We start from the raw sequence: 24,934 nt of genomic DNA on the forward strand, positions 1-24,934 counted from the left end.
TTTTTTGAAAAGATCAACAAAATTGATTGACCGCTAGCAAGCCTAATACAGGAGAAAAGAGAGAAGAATCAAATAGATGCAATAAAAAATGATAAAGGGGATATCATCACCAATCCCACAGAAATACAAACTACCATCAGAGAATACTATGGACACCTCTATGCACATAAACTAGAAAATCTAAAAGAAATGGATAAATTCCTCGACACATATACCTTCCCAAGACTAAACCAGGAAGAAGTAGAATCCCTGAATAGACCAATAACAGGCTCTGAAATTGAGGCAATAATTAATAACCTATCAACCAAAAAAAGTAAAGGACCAGACGGATTCACAGCCAAATTCTACCAGAGGTACAAGGAGGAACTGGTACCATTCCTTCTGAAACTATTCCAATCAACAGAAAAACAGGGAATTCTCCCTAACTCATTTTATGAGGCCAGCATCATCCTGATACCAAAGCCTGGCAGAGACACAACAAAAAAAGAGAATTTTAGACCAATATCCCTGATGAACATCAATGCAAAAATCCTCAATAAAATACTGGCAAACTGAATCCAGCAGCACATCAAAAAGCTTATACGCCATGATCAAGTGGGCTTCATCCCCAGGATGCAAGGCTGGTTCAACATACACAAATCAATAAATGTAATCCAGCATATAAACAGAACCAAAGACAAAAACCACATGATTATCTCAATAGATGCACAAAAGGCCTTTGACAAAATTCAATAGCCCTTCATGCTAAAAACTCTCAATAAATTAGGTATTGATGGGACGTATCTCAAAATAGTAAGGGCTATTTATGACAAACCCAGAGTCAATAACATAATGAATGGCAAAAACTGGAAGCATTCCCTTTGAAAACTGGCACAAGGCAGGGATGCCCTCTCTCACCACTCTTATTCAACATAGTGTTGGAAGTTCTGGCCATGACAGTCAGGCAGGAGAAAGAAATAAAGGGTATTCAATTAGGAAAAGAGAAAGTCCAATTGTCCCTGTTTGCAGATGACATGATTGTATATCTAGAAAACCCCATCGTCTCAGCCCAAAATCTCCTTAAGCTGATAAGCAACTTCAGCAAACTCTCAGGATACAAAATCAATGTGCAAAAATCACAAGCATTCTTATATACACCAATAACAGACAGAGAGCCAAATCATGAGTGAACTCCCATTCACAACTGCTTCAAAGAGAATAAAATACCTAGGAATCCAACTTACAAGGGATGTGAAGGACCTCTTCAAGGAGAACTACAAACCACTGCTCAACGAAATAAAAGAGGACACAAACAAATGGAAGAACATTCCATGCTCATGGGTAGGAAGAATCAATATCGTGAAAATGGCCACACTGCCCAAGGTAATTTATAGAGTCAATGCCATCCCCATCAAGCTACCAATGACTTTCTTCACAGAATTAGGAAAACTACTTTAAAGTTCATATGGAACCAAAAAAGAGCCTGCATGGCCAAGACAATCCTAAGCCAAAAGAACAAAGCTGGAGGCATATCGCAACCTGACTTCAAACTATACTACAAGGCTACAGTAACCAAAACAGCATGGTACTGGTACCAAAACAGATATAGATCAATGGAACAGAACAGAGCCCTCAGAAATAATATCACACATCTACAACCATCTGATCTTTGACAAACCTGACAAAAACAAGCAATGGGGAAAGGATTCCCTATTTAATAAATGGTGCTGGGAAAGCTGGCTAGCCATGTGTAGAAAGCTGAAACTGGATCCCTTCCTTACACCTTATACAAAAATTAATTCAAGATGCATTAAAGACTTACATGTTAGACCTAAAACCATTGCCTAGAAGAAAACCTAGGCAATACCATTCAGGACATAGGCATGGGCAAGGACTTCATGTCTAAAACACCAAAAGCAATGGCAACAAAAGCCAAAATTGACAAATGGGATCTAATTAAACTAAAGAACTTCTGCACAGCAAAAGAAACTACCATCAGAGTGAACAGGCAACCTACAAAATGGGAAAAAATTTTTGCAATCTACTCATCTGACAAAGGGCTAATATCCAGAATCTACAAAATACTCAAACAAGTTTATAAGAAAAAAACAACCCCATCAAAAAGTGGGCGAAGGATATGAACAGACACTTCTCAAAAGAAGACATTTATGCAGCCAAAATACACATGAAAAAATGCTCATCATCACTGACTATCAGAGAAATGCAAATCAAAACCACAATGAGATACCATCTCATACCAGTTAGAATGGTGATCATTAAAAAGTCAGGAAACAACAGGTGCTGGAGAAGATGTGGAGAAACAGGAACACTTTTACACTGTTGGTGGGACTGTAAACTAGTCCAACCATTGTGGAAGTCAGTGTGGTGATTCCTCAAGGATCTAGAACTAGAAATACCATTTGACCCAGCCATCCCATTACTGGGTATATACCCAAAGGATTATAAATCATGCTGCTATAAAGACACATGCACATGTATGTTTATTGCGGCACTATTCACAATAGCAAAGAGTTGGAACCAACCCAAACGTCCGTCAATGATAGACTGGATTAAGAAAATGTGGCACATATACACCATGGAATACTATGCAGCCATAAAAAATGATGAGTTCATGTCCTTTGTAGGGACATGGATGAAGCTGGAAACCATCATTCTCAGCAAACTATCGCAAGGACAAAAAACCAAACACTGCATGTTCTTACTCATAGGGGGGAACTGAACAATGAGAACACTTAGACACAGGAAGGGGAACATTACACACCGGGGCCTGTCATGGGGTTGGGGGGAGGGGGGAGGGATAGCATTAGGAGATATACCTAATGTAAATGACGAGTTAATGGGTGCAGCACACCAACATGGCACATGTATACATATGTAACAAACCTGCATGTTGTGCACATGTATCCTAGAACTTAAAGTATAATAATAATAATAATAATAATAATAATAATAAACCAGTTTAAGATTTTTTCCATTCAGCATGTTACTCCTTTGGGTGGGCAGTGGAGAGTCTACGTCCCTTCCTTCCTTCACTAATAAACATGGGGCATGAGCCATGTGTCAGAAACTCTGCTAGGCTTGGAAGAATCAATGATAAACAAGACACTCGTGGTCTCTATTTACGGAATTGAGTATTTAAGTAGGGGATAATAAAAGTAATTGCAATCTAGTGTGGTTACTGCTATGATAGAGAAAATACAGGATGCTACCACAGCATAAACGGAGGTATTCAATCTAGACTTGGTGTGGATCATAGAAGTCCTGAGGGAGACAGTGATATTTAAACTGCAGCCTGAAGGATATGCAGAAGTTAGCCTGGCTGAGACCACAGTGGTAGGAGGTGGAGAGGGTGTTAGATTGGGGCTGTTGCTCCAATTAGAGGCAATATCATGTGTGAATGCGCCTTCAAGGAATTGGAATTAAGTAGAGCACATGAAAACTCCTGTTTTGCTGATCTTCTCCTGCTTTTCTGCAAAGCCAAGGTACAGAACTGGCAGCTGTCACTGTGTACTCTTCCAAAATGAGCAATGGAGCAAGAAGTAGAGTCAATGTGCTGGGGTAGCTAGGACTTTACCGTGCCCTTGCAAATGAAAAATTGATGGCCTACTTTTTTCTACACAAAGATTAGGTCAATTCAGAAACTGTTCTTTAAATAGTTTTCAAAATTCATTATTTATAGTAGTAGGGCAACAGTGAGTAGGGAAAAGATTCTATCACTAGAAGTACTTAATGTTTTTTAGATTCTAGATCATAGCACTTACTGACCATATTAACTTAGGCTAGTTATATTGTATCTTTCGAATTCCTAACCATTAAGATGAAGGTCTGAAAACCATGGTCTGTACTTTCCTCCCCAACTGTAATATTTGGGCTACGTTTATAATGCAACTATCAGGATCATAGTATCAAAACACTGCTCCTTGACAGCCCTGGATTCCTTCAAGTTAGTTTAGAAATTTTCCAATTCAACCAGAGCAGCTCCAGTATTGTTAGATTTCTTTATTGGACTTCTGAGTAAAAAGTTTCTCAGAGTTTCACAGCTTAAAAATTTGAAAACCACTTTTTGTCTCACTGTTCTGTTGCATAGACAAAATGCTTAAATCCTTACTTAGTTGCTTAAAACATGGGGGCAATTCTCCTATTGGTTTGAATAAGGCCAAATCTATGAGTTCTTTAATGATGTTTCAATATCATGTTTATTACTCAGTAAGAAGTTAATGTTAAGAGATATCATAACTTCTATCACAATAACTAGCTATGTGTCATCTCGGATGAATAACCAGCTTTGTGTCATCTGGGGATATCTAATTAGGAAAAGTGGTATGATAAATATTTACATTCCTAGTTCAAAAATTGTTATTGTAAACATTGTGCTTATTGTTTTAAATTCAGAAATCAGAAAGAAACTTCAGTCATATGTCCTTTAGTTAAACAAGTATAAACATATGTACCATTCTATTTGGTAAGGTTAAAAAAACCACTGCCAGTAAGGCAATTCTAAATTTACCATGGATTATTTTTTTAAGCTTGAAGATAAAACTGAGGCTTCATAAATGAGAAAATGATGTACTAAAAGCAAGACACTAAATCAATTTTAAACACCAAATACAATTTATGCCTGACTTTAAAACTCATCCACAAAACATTAATCTACACAAAGGCCAGAAGCTGAATGAAGCATAATTTGTGAAACTGATACCTTTCATCACAACCTCTAACTGAAAAGGTCATTAGATATATTATATCTAAGTGAGCAGCTTATCCCTGCTTCATTACTGATAATTAAGACAAGTAATATTTTCTTGACAGTAATGTGTCCGTTAACAGATATAGTCTAGTTTGCATAAAATAAGCATTAATTACCATAGTACTATCCCAGATTTTTAAAAAAATTAAGTACTTGTGTAACATGGCTTCATCATTTTTTCCCTTAATTTCCAGGCTCAGAAAACATAATGTACACATTAAGAAATTCATCTTTGGTCATGTTTAAATTCATAAGGTATGTAACAAAATAGGTATTCTGAAAAAGCAACCAATGAAAGTGAAGGTACCTGTGACTGGGTATCATTTAAATTATCTGTACTAACTTGCCTTGTTCTGAGGTGAGCTATGTGAAATGCCAGAAGCAGCTATTCTTTAATGTTAAGACTTTTGAAGTCTTAATGTAGGAAATTTGGGGAAGTATAAAATTGTTTCTAAACTGACTGAAAATTAAGAAGTAGTACAAAGAGCGAAAAAAGTACCTTTAAAAGGCCTTGAATAAGAAAAGACAAGATTTGCCTTTGTTTTTTGGGGTAAAAAAAAAAAAAGGGAAAAAACCCACATGAAACTAAGTACTCAGTACAGAAAACGTCAACTATTACTAGTAATGACTAGGTATTACCAGATAAGAATTTTATTGTTTTTGGCCAGAGGCAAGATTTTCAGGGCCAACATTTTCTTTAAACAAATAAGAAAGATCAAAATAAAATGAGGGTAGGAAGCTAATAGAATTATGCTTTTTTATTAACTCAGACTTTGTAAACTAATTCAGTGTAAGAGGATAAAGATTAACTTGGGATAACTCGTATATGAAGTTCTAATTTTACTTTTCCACAAAGCTATAGAAGAAACTCACATTTTAGTACAAATAATCCATCACCATATTACAGATATAAAAGATACATTTTCTTTTTAGGAAAAAGAAGGGGTATTTGACTGGTCAGTGACCAAACCTTATTTGAGATTCTACTGTGCTTGCTCCCTCTCACTTGAAGGAAGGTGAGGCAGATGGACTGGATTGTGGCACAGGTTTCTTTTAATTTGCCACATCTAGAAAAGGAGGAAAACAGCTATGCTCCAAATGTTGGCAATTTAGCTAGTAGAATGAGGTGGAAACAGATGGGCTTTTGAGTCAGCTACTCCTCTGACTGAATCTTGGCTTTGCTATTCAGCAGACATTTCATCTTGTGTAGGCACTCTCTTGAGTCTCAGGTCTTTCACATGAAAAAATCAGCTAATAACATTTATTCTGAAGGAATTAATCTAAGGATTAAGTGAGATAATGCATATAAAACACATGTTATTTTCTTTTCCTTCCTTCATGAAAGGAACATTATTTTGGTTCCATTTCACAGACCACCAACATTTCCCTGGTATATGGAGGATGGTAGAGAACAGAGTTATTGTCTGCTAATAAGCACTTCTCCAAGGTTCCATTAGCAGAGAAATGCTTCTTTGCCTGAGTGAAAAACCACCACCACCACCACAACCACAACCCTATGAGAAAGATGCTAATTGTCTCTAATAGGTGAGAAAACTGAAGCAGAAAGACATTATTTGCTGAGCTCACACATCCAATAAGTGGTAGAGTCAACTTTCAAATTCAGGCTGTTGAACTAGAGAGCCTCATTCTAAATCACTATAACATACTACTTTACAGAGTACATAGAACATAAGATGGGAAGTCAGTGGCCACAGACTTCCTATCATAAGCAAGGAGTTGGGCAGGGGCTTTCACATAATGTAATTCTCAGTCTTTCTTCCACCCTCCATTCGGACAAATGCATCAACCCAGAGAGCAGTTGGGAAGGAGAAATGCACTACATCTGCCCAGGGTGTAAGCCATTTTTTTCATTCTTCTTTACTTTTTTTTTTTTTTAGAGACAGGTTATCATTTTGTTGCCCAGGATGAAGTGCAGTGGCACAACTGAACCTCACTGCTAACCCCCGAACTCCTGCGCTCAAGTGATCCTTCCACCTCAGCCTTCTGAGTAGATGGGATTACAGGTGTGTACCACGATACCTGGCTAATTTAAAAAATTTTTTGTAGAATCGAGGTCTTGCTATGTTGCCTAGGTTGGTCTTCCACTCCTGGCCTCAAGTGATCCTCTCACCACTCAGTAGGCGAGAGCCACTGCACGCAGCTTGCCACTATTTTCAAGTAAAGATGAACCTATTGAAGCTAAAGGTATTCTCACAGGACAAGATACTAATTAATAATTAATCATACTTTAATCAGTATACTAAATAGTCTATGCCTAAAAGCTTCTCAAAGAATTAAAGTGAACCCTGTGCAAGGTGCTTATATGCCACAGAAATTTTGTTCAGCATTCCACTCAATAACAAAGTTAACAAATTGCCATAAATTAGAGAAACCAAATATATTAGACTGGATCTAATTTACTGTTCTCCCAATGATTAGAGCTGCAAACAGGAAGCCCCCTGATTTTCCCCCCTCGAATCCTCACAAATTTGTTCTCTTTTTATGTAGGCTCAAATTAATGTAATATGTATGTAAAAGTTAGAGACTCTCATAATTTCCTATCTCTAGGCACTTCTACATACTGTTCACTCTTCACAGGTCACTGACTATGCATATTAGTAAAATAATAGCAATACTGGAAGTTCATTTTCTAGTATAATATTACTAATTCTACATTTCTTGAGTGTATACTCTGCTTAGCAATGTGCTGTATAGATTTTGAATATTATACAAAGTGGTACCTTCTTGTTCTATTTACTACATGAAATCTTTGACATTAATGAAACATGACACAGTACTGTATTCTATTATGAAATTTCCTCTACTCCAATATACCTGGTAAGACTTAGTGGGGGTCAAAAAGATCAAAACAGTGGGAGGAAAGAATGCCTGAAAGATTAGGTTTATCTTTAGATTTTAGTTCAAATTCAACTACTTGGGTTATGACTTTCAAAGGTCAATTATTTTTAGCTAAATAAGTAGAAAATTGGTCCTGGTAAGCAGGCATGTATCTCCCTGGGGTGAGGATGGAGGTGGGGATAAGGAGAAACCATTCCCTTGCATTACAGCAAATGATACAATAATTTCACATTCATATATATAAACAGCATTAGCATAACACCATTCTTTGTAGAAAGGGATGTTAACATTTAGGAGGTTGTAATTATTTTAGGAATAATGAATTTCTAAAAGGCATCTGTTTTTTCCAAAGTATTTTGGTTAAAGCCTGATTTGCGTGAAAACATAAATAACCTCTTGCTCCAGACTCAGAGCATCAGCAAGCTTTAACAGATGGCCTCATTTAAAAATCATTTGTTAAGATATCTCACATTTATCCAACACGCTGTCAACGTCTTCCTTTTATTCAATCGTGATTTTACATAGTTCTGTCATAAATATTTTTTAATCCTGTGCATTCATGGAAATCACACAATTTAGTATTTATACTTAATCTGGTTTGGGGGTAACCCTGATTCTTTTAAACTTATGCCATTAACTAAAGTATTATAGAATGATTAATTATAGAAAAATACAAAGTTTAACATTAACTCATGAAAATGCATTTTAATCAAGGTACAAGTGGAAAAAGCAAAATAATTGAAAAATTACCTATTTTGCACCCACCTCTATTATTCTTTCCTTCTCCTTTCTTTCATTCTCAAGAATCTGCAACAGAGAGTCGATACTTGCTGTCTCTATTTCCTTACCTCTCATTCACTCTTTATACTTTCAATGAAATTGCAAAAGCCATTCAATCTTTAACCAACTACATGTAATTAAGGTTTTGAGCCCTATGCCCCTGAAACTTCTTGATCAATGGTCACCTATGAGCCTCATATTGCCAAATGCAATAGACTATCTATGAGTCAATTGTTGTTTCCATTTATTGCTCAATGCATTTGGCATTGTTCATTATTCCTTCAAAATTCTCTCTTCCCTCAATTTCCATGAGACCACTCCACATGATTCTTCTGCCTTCTTCTCTTCTGAATCTAAACATGTTTTCCGATCTTACATGTTCTAATGTCTTCAGCTGCCAGCTATATAACAATGATTCCCAAATATACATCTCTGGATCATGTATCTCCTTAGAAAAAATTCACACATCCAAATGTTCAAAGGCTATATCCACCTATTTGTCCTATTCTACATGTCCCAAACTGCACCTTTTCCTATGGTCCCTATTTTAATGAAAGACACCAACCCCATCTAGTCACCCAAATCAGATATTTGGGAGCCAGGTTAGACTCCTCCTTTTCTCTTACTAAATGACTAAGTTCCGTTGATTTTATCTCATGTCTAATCATTATGATGATGGTGATGGTGATGATGATGATGATCACCTGGCTTCTGCAACAGTTTCCTAACTCAACTCTTGGCCTCTAGTCTTGTCACCCCACTCCAATCTCTTTTCATACTCCTGCCAGAGTGATTTTTTTTTCTTTTTTGAAGCAGGGTCTCACTCTGTTGCCCAGGCAGGAGTGCACTGGCATGATCTCGGCTCACTGCAACCTCCACCTCCCCAGCTCAAGTGATCCTCCCACTTCAGCCTCCCAAGTAGCTGAGACCACAGGTGTCCGCCAGCATGCCTGGCTAATTTTTTGTAGAGATGGGGCTTTGCCATGTTGCCCAGGCTGGTCTTGAACTGGGCTCAAGTAATCCGCCCCTGCCATGGCCTCCCCAAGTGCTAGGATTATACCTGTGAGCCACTGCACCAGGCCCAGAGTGATACTTCTAAAACACAAATCTGATTGGTAATCTCTGCATAAAATACTTTAATGGCTCCCCATTACCCATGGGAGAGAATCCAAAATTGTGAGCTGGAAATCACATCATGATCTGCCTCTCTCAGAGGGCTTCCCTCCTTTATCCATATTTAATCTGAAGTTTTAATAAAATAGTCAGATGCTTGCATCTAATTATAGTAAATGTGTTTGTACTTAAGATAATTAAGATGAGAAGCTATTCCATACCAAAAAAAAAAAAAAACTCACAAGATCATGAAAAATCAGAAATATGGTACAGGTAGAATCTAGAATAAAAATTAGTGTCAGGATAAATAATAACAGACCAGAGTTTCTTGGTATTGATTAGAGAAAGGAGGTGATAACCTTAATTGTATTAGGGCTAACATGACAAAATAAATAATAGATTACTAATATATAAAATGTATATATTTTTCACAGGTGAGTTTGGCTTTCATTTTGACTAAGTCATAAAGCCTACAAGAAGGTTAGAAAAGGAAACTATTATAAAAGACTATAGAGAAGTTGTGTGATAACCCCTTGAAAAGATAATTTCAACATTTAACTTTTATACATAAAAGTATTAATGTGCTATAATCATTTAACAATATATAGGAAAGATTTTTTTTTTTTTTTTTTTGAGATGGAGTCTCACTCTGTTGTCCAGGCTGGAGTGCAGTGGTGTGATCTTGGCTCACTGCAAACTCTGCCTCCCGGGTTGAAGTGATTCTCCTGCCTCAGCCTCCCGACTAGCTGGGACTACAGGCGCGTGCCACCATGCCCAGCTAATTTTTTGTATTTTTAGTAGAGAGGGGGTTTCACCATATTAGCCAAGATGATCTTGATCTCCTGACCTCGGGATCTGCGGGCCTGGCCTCCCAAAGTGCTGGGATTACAGGCGTGAGCCACCACACCCGGCCAGAAATATTTTTAAAATAAGCTTTATTAATAAAATTAATTAAAGTCTCTGCATTTCATATGTCTTCACTAATTTATTAAAGTTTGGATACAAATCTGTTAAGTTTCAACTCTTCTGTTACAAATGTGTAATTCACTACACTCTTCTTGAAGTAATTGCACTATTGCATTGAAACCCATTTCAATTAATTATGTAATTGGAAATATGGAGTAAAAAAATGCACAGGTTGGGTAAATTATTCAGTAACTTTAGATTTTTTTTCAATCAAATTTCCTTTGCTATTTTGTTGTTGTTGTTGTTGTTTCGAGCTGGAGTCTTGCTCTGTTGCCCAGGCTGGAGTGCAATGGCGCGATCTCGGCTCACTGCAACCTCCGCCTCCGAGGTTCAAGTGATTCCCCTGCCTCAGCCTCCCAAGTAGCTGGGATTACAGGCGCCCACTACCACACCTGGCTAATTTTTTGTATTTTAGTAGAGACAGGGTTTCACCATGTTGGCCAGGATGGTCTTGATCTCCTGACCTCGTGATCCACCTGCCTTGGCCTCCCAAGTGCTGGGATTACAGGCGTGAGCCACTGCTCCTGGCCTAAACTTCCTTTGCTATTAGGACCCTTTCTTTCTGCAAAACTTTTTGTAAAAGGTTTCCAGTATTATGTGTTAAAGTACCAATTTATGCTTACATGGGTACATATATTGAAATCATTTTGTAATTTGTTTAGTAAGATCAAAATCAGGAATATCAGCAGCTCCTTGAAAGTGCCCTCAGCTCCTTTCCAGACACTCCCCGTGAAGACAGTGTCCTGTGTTTCTTTCTAAAAGTCTATTGTAACAGTCTTTCATATCAGATTGCAGTCCATCTGGAATTGATTTTTGTTTACGCTGTGAAGAAGAGGTCAAGATTTACTTTTGTTTTTCATATGGAACATACGGATACCAGTTTTGACTGAGTACTATTTATTGAAAAGCACATCCTTCCCCATCTGCACTAGTGTTATTTTTGGCATAAGTCACAGGTGATCATATACGTATGGGTCTGTTTCTGGACTCTTTTCTGTCCTGTTTGGTTACAATGATCTGTCCTTGTGTCAATACCACAAATGTTGATATAGGGTAGTCCTCCAACATTGCTATGTATAAAGATTATTTTTTGGGGCTGGGTGCTGTGGCTCATGCCTTTAATCCCAGCACTTTGGGAGGCCAAGATAAGCGGATCACTTGAGGTCAGGAGTTCGAGACCAGCCTGGACAACATGGTGAAACCCCATCTCTAGTAAAAATACAAAAATTAGCCAGGGGTGGTGGCATACGTCTGTAATTTTAGCTACTTGGGAGGCTGAGGCAGGAGAATCACTTGAATCCCCGAGGCGGAGGTTGCAGTGAGTCAAGATTGATCCACTGCACTCCAGCCTGGGTGACAAAAGGAGATTCTGATTTTTTTTTTTTAGATTATCTTTTTGGTCCTTTGCATTTTTTTATTTAACAAAAATTTATGCTGGGATTTTTATAGGGACTGCATTGAATATAAACATAAACTCTGGAAGAAGTGACACACCAATTTATATTTGTAGTAGCTTTAGTTAGACTTTCAAAGTTGTGCAGGATCATAGCAGTTCTTAATTGGGTAGGACTATGCAGAGCATTGTTGAATGCCAGAATACCCTAGCCTCATGCATTAAATATTACTGACAATCACTGTAATAACCAAAACCATGTTGATATCCAAGAACTGAAAAAGTTCATCCAGTAATGTTTCTTTCCTACGGCTGAAGTCTGTAATTCCTATTGTTCATTATTTAATAATCATTTACTTAGTATCTAATAAGTGATCTTTTCTACTTCTTATCAATTTTGACATTTATATCTAGCTAATTGAATTTATTTCATAGTTTGGATGGAAGAAATTTCTTTAATTATTAAATTGTGAATTCTTTAAAATAGAAACAATGTCTTATTTTTGTATCTCTAGTACCCCCATACGGTAGGCTTTTAAATAGATGTTTAGCAAATTATCTTCATAGACCATAAAATAATTTTAATTCATCTAGAACATTAATCTTAAAATGCCCATGGCCTTGGAACCTGCAGAAATGATGATGGATTTAAATGTTCATGAAGGAAAATTTCATTGGTGTTTCACAAAATTTAGAAGAGCTTGAGCCTGTTTCATCTGTCCTAGAGTAAAATTCAAAATAATATACTCAGTTTGCCAATTTGAAACTTCAACAGTATGGTAGTTTTAACACAGCTTTTAAATTATATTTTTAAAAATGGAAACCTCATACTTTGAAGTGGTACAAAAAATTATAAACTTGAAAATTTTTCAAAAGCTGTATGAAAATTACAAAACTCCAAACTTTGTATTTTTAATCAAGCTTACACAAGACACCATAAAAGCTCCTAAAGAGTTGCACAGCAAAAATCTCAATGCTTACTTACAAGATATGCCATAGAAAGAAACTACACATTTGTGTGTAAAATAAGCTGTTCTAAAAATATATTACATGGCTAATGTTAATAAAATAGGATACAAAAATAGGAAGAAGAATGGTGACTAGCTAAGCTTGGGCTTTGTGGGGAGGAGAGGGAAGGTAAAGAAAAATAAATAAATTTATGTAACTATAAATAAAATATTTGGCTAGTACCAAATATACTGATTCAGTGAAATATTTTGGCACTATGGGTGAAATAAAGGCACAGAATATATACTTTCTGACCTCAATAAACTTACAGTCGAATGGGCAAGGTAAGTGTCAAAATAAGTAATAACATAAATAGAAAGTGATCAGTACATAAATATTTTATAGTCCAAATGACTTTCAAGATGCAACTCAAATATCTTCCTTCTGTAGCTTTCCCTGAAAAACTGCCTCATTATTAGTCTTTGTACAGTATTTTCATACCTAACTCTATTTTTGTACCAGTCAATTTCTATTATAGTTGTTTATATGTCAGTTTTCTCTACTAGACTATGAGCTCTTTATGGGTAGGAGTTGTGTTAATACATATTTGTATCCTCACAAAAGACCCGGCACATGGTAGTATTTCTTATACTTACTCAACTTGAGCTAATACAGTATCGTACAAAATGTACAAAAATGAGAGAACTGAACAATGAATGCCAAGGTGCTGATTTTACAAATATAAGACAGTAAGCATCCTGGAAGTGTGACCGAAGTAGTGCTACCAGACTTACTGCTTCTGCACCTTTCTAACAATAGCAGCTAGTGAGGAAGGCAAATATGTAAACAAGCACCTATGAGTCTTATTGATGGGCCACTAATTTTACAGCCTTGAGTAATCTATGATTCTTCCTCCTCTTTCATCATTCAGATCCTGGCAAATATCAAGTACAGTATCAAGTACAGCTCTTCATTTAAATCTCTCTTAGATTTGTCAATAGCTTGGCTGAAACTGTTGCATACTTGGATGGGACGCTGACATTACAGAAGCACTAAATCAACATCAGTGTCTACTTACCTTTAGACTTGTTCTCTTTGAAATATAAAGTCCTAGGCCGGGCACGGTGGCTCATACCTGTAATTCCAGCACTTTGGGAGGCTGAGGCGGATGAATCACCTGAGGTCAGGAGTTCGAGACCAGCCTGGCCAACATGGTGGAACCCCGTCTCTACTAAAAATATGAAAATTAGCTGGGCATGGTGGTGGGCACCTGTAATCCCAGCTAGTAGGGAGGCTGAGGCGGGAGAATTGCTTGAACCCGGGAGGCGGAGGTTGCAGTGAGCCGAGATCGTGCCACTGCACTCCAGCCTGGGCAACAAGAGTGAAACTCCAGCTTAAAAAAAAAAAAAAAAGGAAAGAAATATAAAGCCGTATTTGTTCAAGCACCTATCAGTTTTCTTTTATATGCACTGTAACCATTTCCTCACTGATGTATCTTCTGTCCATGTTCTTCCAGATCATCAAAAATGTTACTTTCCCTTTCAACCTTCTTCTAATTTGCCTTCAAACAGATGTAACATCTCTCTCCTTAAGTCTCACAGCATTTTATCCTTCTTTATTACACTTAGGATATTTTGCCCTGTATTGATTTTTGCACATCTATCTAATCTCTTCTACAACTGTATTCACTTTTCTGGTGGAAAAATGGTGTTTTATTTATTTGCTTTATACATCGCAGGTGTCTAATTTTCTGAACTGATTTAGACTAAGCATACTTTACTGTGATATGCACGTTTACAAACAATTCTATACGGTATAATGCAAAGCTTGGGCACGTAACAAATCAAACCCTGTTTTTGCTGCCCTTCCAGAAACCCCATTCACAACGCAGAACCAAGCCTAATTATACACGACTGTTAGATGAATTGAAAATGCTTTTCTCTGTTCAGCTTGAATATATATTTCAGAAGGAGAAAAGCCTGAAATCTTATTTCAGACCTATCCTCAATTCCCCTCATGATACAAAGTCAAATTTCAAAAAAAAAAAAAAAAGATCTAAATATGTGAGTGTAAATTTTTACAAAAATAGAAGTTACGAAGTTGGTTAATTTCAACTGTTACTAATGAGTCGGGATATACTGACATTTATAAGTTTTGCCAAGAAAACTTAACCTCAGGTTAATAAAGGTATGATCACACTTTATCTTTTTTTGATACATCAGCTAATTCGTACCTCAAAAATATTTAATTTGGAAATACCTGAGCTCCTCAGGATAAATTAATTATATTTTACATTGAGTTTTTACAGTCCCTAACAGTTTTATTTCAACATGATCGCTTTGCATTAAATGAGTCTACCTTAGAGTTCTTCCTTAACAATTTCATTACTAAACTCTGCAAAGAAGCTTTTCATGATGTAGGTTCATCTACTGTGCAGCCTATTGAATACAACATTAGAAGATTAAATACAACCTTGTCTATTGCATACAACATTTTCTAACACTCAAGGGCAGTGAATTTAAACATATTTCAATTGTCAAACCGTTACTTCAAATGATATGTATGAAACAAATAAAACACATATGCTCTGATTCAGGTAGGGGTGAGTATATTGAACTTAGTGTTTTCCTTGCCCTTTGCTTCCTTCTTGCTTATACCCCTCCACAACCCCTATCCGAAACTCAAACCAGCAATTTCAGAGGATCTTCTGTGGAACCACTGGGGCCATAGCATTTTGCAAACCAATGCTCTAGGGTAAATTTGTTTCAAAAACTAATGATGCAAATGCAGAAATATTTTCATAAATATCATTTTAGCAAGATGGGATTCTTGCCAGTTTCAAGATGTATTATATTTAACTGAATTCCTTCTGTATAATAAAGAACCAATAAGTGCTTAATTTTCTTCACAATAATGTTACAATAATAAAAAGTATGTTGGAGACTTCTGGTTTCCAGTCCCGCATGTAATGAACTTGGAAGGTGTCATTCCTGTCTCCACAAGTAAAAAGCTGAACAAACTGAAAAATCAACAAATCTTAGATCCATCAGATAACTGGGGTCACAGGGAAAACCACTGCCCTCTATGATTGTAGAGATGATAGGTAGATACAGAGAATCACAACTTACCCAAGTAAAAGCCCAGGAAAAAAAAATTCTCCACAGGGACCAATACCAAAAGAGTAGGAAAATCTAAACTGTAAAAGACAAACTGTTGGAAGCTCAGGGTGGACATTAGAGAGTACACAACTCCAGGGGGAACTAGCCCTAGGAATGAAAGACACAATACTGTCAAGATTTCAGTTCTTTCCAACTTGATCTATAAATTCAACGTAATCCAAATAAAAATCCAAGCAAGTTATTTTATGGATATTGGCAAACTGACTCTAAAGCTTATATGGAAAGGCAAAAGACCCATAATAGCCAACACGATACTGAAGAACAAAGTCGCAGGACTGAAACTACCTGTTATGGGCTGAATTGTGTCCCTTCAAAATTCATATGGTAAAGCCCTTACACATAGTATCACATAATGTAAACATATTTGGGTTTGAGTTCTTTGAGGAGGAATTAAGTTAAAATGACGTCTTTAGGGTGTGCCCTAATCCAATATGACTGGCGTCCTTATGAGAAAAAGAAACTTAAACTCAGACATGTGCACGCACAGAGGGAAAACATAGGGAGAAACAGTCATCTACAAGCCAAGTAGAGAGGCCTCAGAAGAAATTAACCCTGCTGATATCTTGATTTTAGACTTCCGACCTCCAGAACTGTAAGAAAATAAAATTTCTATTGTTTAAGTCAGCAAGTGTGTGGTTATTTGTTGTGGTTGCACTAGCAAACTAATATACCGCCTGACTTCAAGGTATAATATAAAGCTACCATAATCAAGACATGTGGTATAGTCTTGATTATGGTATATGTGGTACATGAATATAGATTATGGTATATGTAGTACATGAATATAGTCAACTGAACTTGAATATAGTTGCATGAATATAGTCAACAAACAAATGGTATATAAAATATACAAAGAACTTTTAAAATTCAACAATAACAGAAAAACCAACTTAATTTAAAAATGGGCAAAAGACGTGCAGAGATAACTCACCAAAGAAGACAGATGGATGGCAAATAAACATATAAAAAGAAGTTTCATATCATATGTCCAGAAAACTGCAAATTAAAACAATAATGAGGTGCCACTCTCATTTTCTACATTTTAGAAAAATGGCTAAAATCCAAAAACACTAATAACATCAAATGCTGACAAGGATGTGGAGCAACACGAACTCTCATTCATTGCTTGTGGGAATTTAAAATGGTATAGCTACTGTGGAAGTCAGTTTGTCAGTTTCTTACAAAATGAAATGTGCTCTTATACAATCTATCAATTACACTCCTTGATATTTACCCAATGAGTTGAAAACTTATGTCCACACAAAAACCTGCACATGGATGTTTATACCAATAGCTTTATTCATAATTGCCAAAACTTGGAAGCAACCAAGATGTTCTTTAGTAAGTGAACGAATAAACAAACTGTGGTACACCCACACAATGGAATATTATTTAGCACTAAAAGAAATGAGTTATCAAGCCAGAGAAAGACATGGGAGAACCTAAAATGCATACACACACACACACACACACACACACACACACACACACACAATGTATACAATAAATAACAATTATTTATTAATTTTGAGACAGGATCTTGATATGTCACCTAGGCTGGAGTGCAGTGGTGTGCGACCACGGTTCTCTGCAACCTTGACCTTTTAGGCTCAAGTGATCCTCTCACCTCAGACTACTACTGAGTAGCTGGGACCACAGCTGCACACCACCACAGCTGGCTAATTTTTAAAATTTTTTGCAGAGATAGGGGTCTCATTTTGTAGTCCAGGTTGGTCTCAAACTTCTGGCCTCAATCAATCCTCCCACCTCAGCCTCCCAATGTGCTGGGATTATAGGCATGAGCCACCGTACCTGGCCTTAAATGCATATTGCTAAGGGAAAAAAAGCCAATATGAAGAAGCTACAATCTACGTAATTCCATGGCATTGTGAAAAAGGCAAAATTGTTTATTGAAACAGTAAAAAGATCAATAGTTGTCAGACATTGGGGGAGGGAGGAAAGAAGGGGGAGAGAAAGATGAATAGGTACAGAACAGGGGATTTTTAGGGAAGTTTCACAATTCCATACGATACTGTGATGGGAATACATGTCATTATACATTTGTCAAGACCCACAGAATGTCAAAACAGAGTGAATCTTAGTATAAAGTATAGACTCCAGTCAATAATAATGTATCAATTCTGGCTCACCAATTGTAACAAATATTCCACACTAATTCAAGATGTTAATAATAGGGGAAACTGAGGAATGAGTGTGGATGAGTATATGGGAACTCTATATTTTCTTTTCAATTTTTCTGTAAGCCTTTTAAAAACTCTTTAAAAAATCAATTAAATAGTTTGCATCAATGTTAAATATTTCATTCCATTCTTGTTTTAAATCACATTGGCAAAACCTAAAGATCTATTTTTGTAGATTATAATCAACTACTATAACCATGAAAAAACTTGGAGTATTTTCTAAATTTCAATGTACTACTTAATATAAAGCAGAGGTCTTAAAACTGGAAAATGCATCCCCTTTGGGTTTTACAAAGACTTTTCAATAGCTACCTGGGCATGGGCAGTTTCAAAATAATTCAATTTTGAGATCCTCAGTTTTCACAGTTATTCTCTACTAAAATTAATCTACTTGAAAACGTACCTACAGTCTGCAAGTTCTCCTTTCCCATTTAATTGAACTTGGCAAAAGAAGGCATAGCTCTCACCCACCCTGGACCTTGGTGTGTGTTACATTGCTCTTAAGGGAGAGTCCCATAATTGCAAAACAGACAAACTAAAGGGGCTTGCGTTTTGTTTCATGATGACCATGGGACACACTCATGGCAACAGAAAGTGAGGAGATTGTCCTGGAAACTGTTTAATTAGAATTTAAAAACGAAGTTGGACTTTGTTCTCATCAATTTGACAATGATTGCCAATTAGACTATATTACAAACCTTTTCTACTAATTGAATGAGCTAAGCCAATGCTGCATGATTTGGATGAAAATATATTAAAGCATATATTTAATAGGTCAGAAATTATACCCTTTGTCACTATTTAAACATATAATAGAAAATTTTATATCAACTTAAAAATGTGTGAGGAGGTACATGGTTTTAAAAAATGATGTAAATATAAATAAAAATATTGATAATTGAATGAAACTTGCTAAACTTGGCCACAACCCAAAAGCTACAAAGAGGGCTTGGCCTTTGGAGTCTCTTACGGGCTTGAATTGGAGCTTAGTCATTCATTTGATACATGATTTTGGGCCAATGACTTAACCTCTCTAAGCCTCTTTATCTCTCTGAGAACTAGCTGTGGGGATTAAATAATACCAGCAAAGTGCCTATACAGTGTCTAACATTTAGTACTTACTAAATAATAGCAATAAATGATATTATTTCAACTAGTATAAGCTTCTAAATTCATTCATTCTTGTATATAATTTAAATAGGGAAGAAGAGAGGAAACAGCTTGAGAGAAACTGAGACATACAAACTTATTTTTCTGAGCACCTTATCATATGTAAGATACTGTTCTAAACAGAACGGAATGTACAAAAATCCTTGTTCTTGTGAAACCTACATCCTAGTACAGGAAGATGGAAAGTGAACATAACAGATATGAAAATTATACAGCATATTAGAAGGTGGTGAGTGCTATGGGAAAACATGAAGCAGATTAAGAGTGATTGGCAATGGCAGAGTGGGGATAAATTGCTATTTGGAAAACAAGAGTCAGGAAACCCTCATTAAGAAGGTGATATATGAATAAATATTTGAGGGCATTGAGGAAGTTAGCTATGAAAAGACCTGAAAGAATAACATTTCAGGCAAAAGAAACATGCAACAAAGGCCCCGAGGCTTACTGTGTTCAAGCAAGGAGGCCAGTGTGGCTAAAATGGAGCAAATGGTGGGCGAGGAATAAAAGATGAGATCAGAGAGTAAAGGCAGCCAGGTCACGTAGGATCTTGGTGGCCACTTAAGGACTTCTGAGTGAGATGAAGAATCAACACAGAGTCTGAGCAGTGAAATGACATGATCTGTCTCATGTTTTAAAAGAATCATCCTCTTGGCTACTGTATGAGAACAGACTGAAGGAGGTCAGGGTTAAAAGAAGAAATCTAGTTAGGAGGCTTGGACTGAGTGGTAGCATTGGAGGTGGTAAAAACTGTTTAAATTATGAATATATTTTAAAGCAAAGCCAATAGGATTTTCTGTCAGATTGAATGTTGGGTAAATAGTAATTGTTTTCTTCTATTTAAAGAGGGAAAAAATCTTTCTATAAACACCTGAAAAAGATTGTATAACTACAGAGTTTTTAGAGGGAAGGGAGTTCTTTCATAACTTCCACAGTATAAGTATCTAAGATGTTAAGTGAGAACAGAAACCATGTATAGCATTTGCATTTCCCACAGTGCCTACATGATCACTTTAGCACTGTATATGCTTAATATATTTTTTAAAAAGATTAAATGTAGCCAGGTGTGGTGGCTCACGCCTGTAATCCCAGCACTTTGGGAGGCCGAGGCAGGTGGATCACCTAAGGTCAGGAGTTCGAGACCAGCCTCAACATGGAGAAACCCTGTCTCTACTAAAAATACAAAATTAGCCAGGCGTGGTGGTGCATGCCTGTAATCCCAGCTACTCGGGAGGCTGAGGCAGGAGAATTGCTTGAACCTGGGAGGTGGAGTTTGCGGTGAGCTGAGATAGCGCCATTGCACTCCAGCCCGGGCAACGAGAGCGAAACTCTGTCTCAAAAAAAAAAAAAAAAAAAGAAAAGATTAAATGTATTAATTGTTATACTACACTCCCTCTCATGACTCTTGGAGGCAACAATTCTGCCCATTCAATCTGTCACAATCTCTTCCCTGTCCTGCCCTTAACTCTTCACTTCTGACAGTGATGATTTTTCCTATGTGCTAAGAATGTATATGCTAAGGAAACCAGATGGAGAAATAACTGCCTTTTTGTAGTATTAGCAATAAAATAGAAAAAAGAGGGTTACAGTGGTAACCAAGCATTTAGCTTCCATAATTTCCAAAGCTTTGTCACTGCCACGTTGTGTACAAACATGCACACACTTTACAATCCAAGTGCTTTTTTTTTTTTAACTAGGTACTAGAAACCTGAATTAATGAAGACATTGCTACTGCTATTATATGAAGAGGTAACATTCAATGTTGTTTTACTAATATGGACAGAATGTTAATTCAGTTCTTAAATGTAAATTCTTTCAGAAATCCTGAGCTTGAATAAGTTTAACTTTATGAGTGCCTTCAGGTTTGAGAAAAAAGCCATGCCCTGGCATTTTTTTAAACAGCCCTTACATGAAGACTGCAGTGTTGTAGGGAAGAGGCTTTTATTTCCATTTACTTCCAATCCTAAAATGTACAACTGGTAAAATGAAGAAAAATGGTTGACGGGTCAAACTAAAATGGTAACTGTTTTCACAGTTTTATAAATGAGACCTTCCTTTCCATATTAAATGTTTTAGCACAGCTTTCCAAATATACTCATCCCATAGACTTCTATTCAAATTAGATGGAAATAAGTTTTCTTATTTTCTACCTTTTATTTAACAAAATGTGTCAACTGAAGACATGGTGATGACTGGTTGCATCACACTTAAAGGTTTTTCTATTAAGTGGCCAAGGGCATGCAAGCAATTAAACACACCAATTTGGAAACAATCTTTTCCATATTTTGTTAGTGAAAAATGTGTCTCCAATGTTCTGGTGTGAATCTTTATTAAATAAAATTTTCTATAATGCTTACAATGTTTAAAACGTTCTGAAAGGTTTATGAAATGATGTTCTATTAGATGCTCTATTAAATAAAAATTTCAAGAGATTCCACAGATTTTGTTCTACTGTTCACTTCCAATAGAAAACAATATCAATGATCCTAATTTCTCAAATGCTGTAAATAGAGTGATGAATTGCTGATGTATTCTCCATGCAGGATACCTCCAAAGGTCATAATTTGGTTTGTTTTTATGGCCACACACTACATTTCCTGTGGACCAAGGCAATCTTAAATAACCAGTTATATCTTAATAAGCAAGCAGTTCTCTAATATGGGCAATATTTTGAATGAATGTTTTATTATAATGAATAGCCCTTCTAAGAAATACTTCTCTATTTCTGTTACAGTAACCATGAGCTAACTAGCATTTCATCAGATATCAAAAAAATCAAGAAGTAAATACTAGTGCATCATATTATATAGAAGAAATTCCAAACATATTTAGCATGTTTAAACATAGATTACCAGGTGTTCTCTTTTAAATAATTCATAGCTATAGCATATAAAGTTTCAACAAAATTGTGGAGCTTATGATAGATAACTGATAATGGGACTATGATTTATGCACCAAAATTGTGGCAACTGAGATCTCATCAAAAACTACTGTCAGGCTGGGTGTGGTGGCTCATGCCTGTAATCCCAACATTTTGGGAGGCTGAGGGAGGAGGACTGCTTGAAGCCAGCAGTTCAAGACCAGTGTGGGCAAAATAGTGAGAGTCCATCTCTACAAAAAACAAAATCAGCAGGGTGTAGTGGCACTTGTCTGTAGTCACAGTTACTTGGGAGGACAAGGCAGGAGAATCATTTAGAGCCCAGGAATTTGAGGCTGCAGTGAGCTATGATCACACCACTGTACTGCAGCCTGGGTGACAGAGCAAGACACTGTCTCAAAAACAAACAAAAAACAACCCACCAATGGCTCACGCCTGTAATCTCAGCACTTTGGGAGCCCGAGGCAGGTGGATCACCTGAGGTCAGGAGTTTGAGACCAGCCTGGCCAACCTGGCGAAACCCTATCTCTACTAAAAATACAAAAATTAGCTGGACATGGTGGTGCACACCCGTAGTCCCAGCTACTCAGGAGGCTAAGGCTGGAGAATCACCTCAACCTGGGAGGCGGAGGTTGCAGTGAGCTGAGATCACGCCACTGCACTCCAGCCTGGGTGACAGAGGGAGACTCCATCTCAAAAAATCAAAGACAAAAACAAAAAAACCCACCAAAACCCAAAAACTACTGTCATCCCTTTATAGTTTTATTAATTTCCAAGTTTTACATTTCCATGTAAACTTAGAATATCATCAACTTAAACTTAGAATATCATCAACTTATATGGAAGTCATTTGGGTGAACTGTGCATGTGATAACTGTTTTACTGAATTATGACTTTCTTTTTAAAAAGCTTACTTATTATTTTTTTATTTTGAGACAGGGTCTCACTCTGTCACCCAGGCTGGAGTGCAGTGGCACAATCATGGCTCACCATAGCCTTGACCTCCCTGGCTCAGGTGATCCTACCTCAGCCTTGTGAGTAGCTAGGACTATAAGTGTCCACCACCATATCCAGCTAATTTTTGTATTTTTTGTAGAGATGGGGTTTTGCCATGTTGCCCAGACTAGTCTCAAATTCCTGGGCTCAAGCCATCCGCCCACACCTTAGCCTCCCAAAGTGCCAGGATTACAGGTGGGAGCCACCGTGCTCGGCTTGAATTATTACTTTCAATTCACATATGCTCAATAAAAATCATATCTAAAAAGTTATATAGGTTTTTCACAGCACTGGAATAAATATCATCTCTAAGAAATGCCATTATAACAAAATCACCTCATAACAAAAGACTTCTAAGTCTAAATGACCGCTCCATTTTTTAAAAAAGTAATAATCGTACAACTTCAATAAACAAAACAATTTGAACAGTTCTTACAAACTTCTGCAACAGAGAAGACATTTATTGAATAATATAATAATAATACTCAGTATAGAGTGCAGTCATGCTGGCTCCATTGTCATAAATCACTCAAAACTGGGTCCAGATGGTAAGCTGGTAAAAGCCAGGGAGTGTCTTTACAGGGGGTATCCAGAGGTTTTCCTACCCCTATTAGATATCAGGGTTGAAGAGCAGACTGTTTAGTCATCAGCCTTGCTGCCCCAGCCCCCTCATTGACCTTCTAAGTTCCACCCAGAAAAACAAAAATGAACACTAAGCAGCCAAAAGCCAGTTTCTGCTTACAACAAAGTTCCTAATGGGAATGAAAGAACTGTAATACTGTAACAGACCTGGAGCTTGATGACCTATTTTAGCTGTTAGCAGCTAAACCTTAAGTCACATGGCTACTTCAGAGGTTCACAGAATTCTGTACGTAGCAGAGTCAGGCATGAAAAGTGCTTTTCACAGTCACTTGGCAAATAAGTCTTGTTGCTTATTTTCTACCTTGAGATGCTGCAGTCTTTTCTCACCAGGGAGCTCAATGTGCCATTAGAAAGGTTGTTGTGAGGATACATGTTTTGGTATCTGTGTCTAGTGGTCTGCATCTAAATATTCATATGTGTCTGTGAGGGCTATTAGATGCTAGGCTAGGCTAGGTGAGGTTTTTGTTGTATGCCTTTTAGTCCAACTGGAAAAAAGTAGGAAAGTGGAAAAATACCTTGTTTATAAAGACATAAAATCTTACTTATGTCTCAATTTAGTAAGCTATTTATCTATAATGTCTTAAATCTCTGATATTATGTATAATGCATGTTTACTTTTAATGACTGATAATGTGTGATATTTTCTTTCAATGGTTTAAGTAATATGAAATAATCACATACTTCCCTTGGCAAACCTTAAATACTTTCTAATGGCACTAGGCTAGTTAAATCATTTTTGCTCTCAAGCTTGCCATGTCAAATGAGCTACAAAATTCATCTTTTAAGTTTTGTGCTCTAGTGTAAAGACACATGAACAATTTAACAATTTTTTTTTTGGTCCAAAAAACTTCTAAGTGGATAGTTGTGATTCAATGTATAAATGTGTAAGCAAAGAAACCATTTTATGATTTATTTTATGGTTTTATTTTGAAAATTAGGGTGATGTGAAAGGAAACTAAGGCCCTTTAGTTTCTATCTGAAATCTTTAATTATAAGCACTATACCGTTGAAAGCCATCCTAAATTAGGTATTACCTTACCTCTGTTTACTTTTATATAATTATTC

At 36.7% G+C, this 24,934-nt stretch overlaps 1 protein-coding gene and 1 pseudogene across 11 annotated transcripts in view; both read right to left on the minus strand.

Annotated features, from left to right (window-relative positions):
• The window catches only part of ELP4 (elongator acetyltransferase complex subunit 4), a 260,264-nt gene that overhangs the window by 83,815 nt on the left and 151,515 nt on the right, over positions 1-24,934 (minus strand). The window contains exon 10 of one of the 11 annotated variants that reach the window (XM_058424533.1): positions 8,372-8,413. The exons of 9 other annotated variants lie outside the window; for them this stretch is intronic. In XM_058424533.1, coding sequence (XP_058280516.1) covers positions 8,372-8,413 — 42 coding nt within the window. Of the gene's footprint in view, positions 1-8,371; positions 8,414-16,925; positions 16,982-24,934 lie in introns of those variants that run through there. One more of the 11 variants, XM_058424539.1, reaches the window with a different exon arrangement.
• Positions 10,870-11,875, minus strand: LOC131380693 (putative uncharacterized protein encoded by LINC00269; annotated as a pseudogene).

This window comes from Hylobates moloch, unplaced genomic scaffold (assembly GCF_009828535.3).
Source record: "Hylobates moloch isolate HMO894 unplaced genomic scaffold, HMol_V3 SCAFFOLD_11, whole genome shotgun sequence".
Classification (NCBI taxonomy): Eukaryota; Metazoa; Chordata; class Mammalia; order Primates; family Hylobatidae; genus Hylobates; species Hylobates moloch.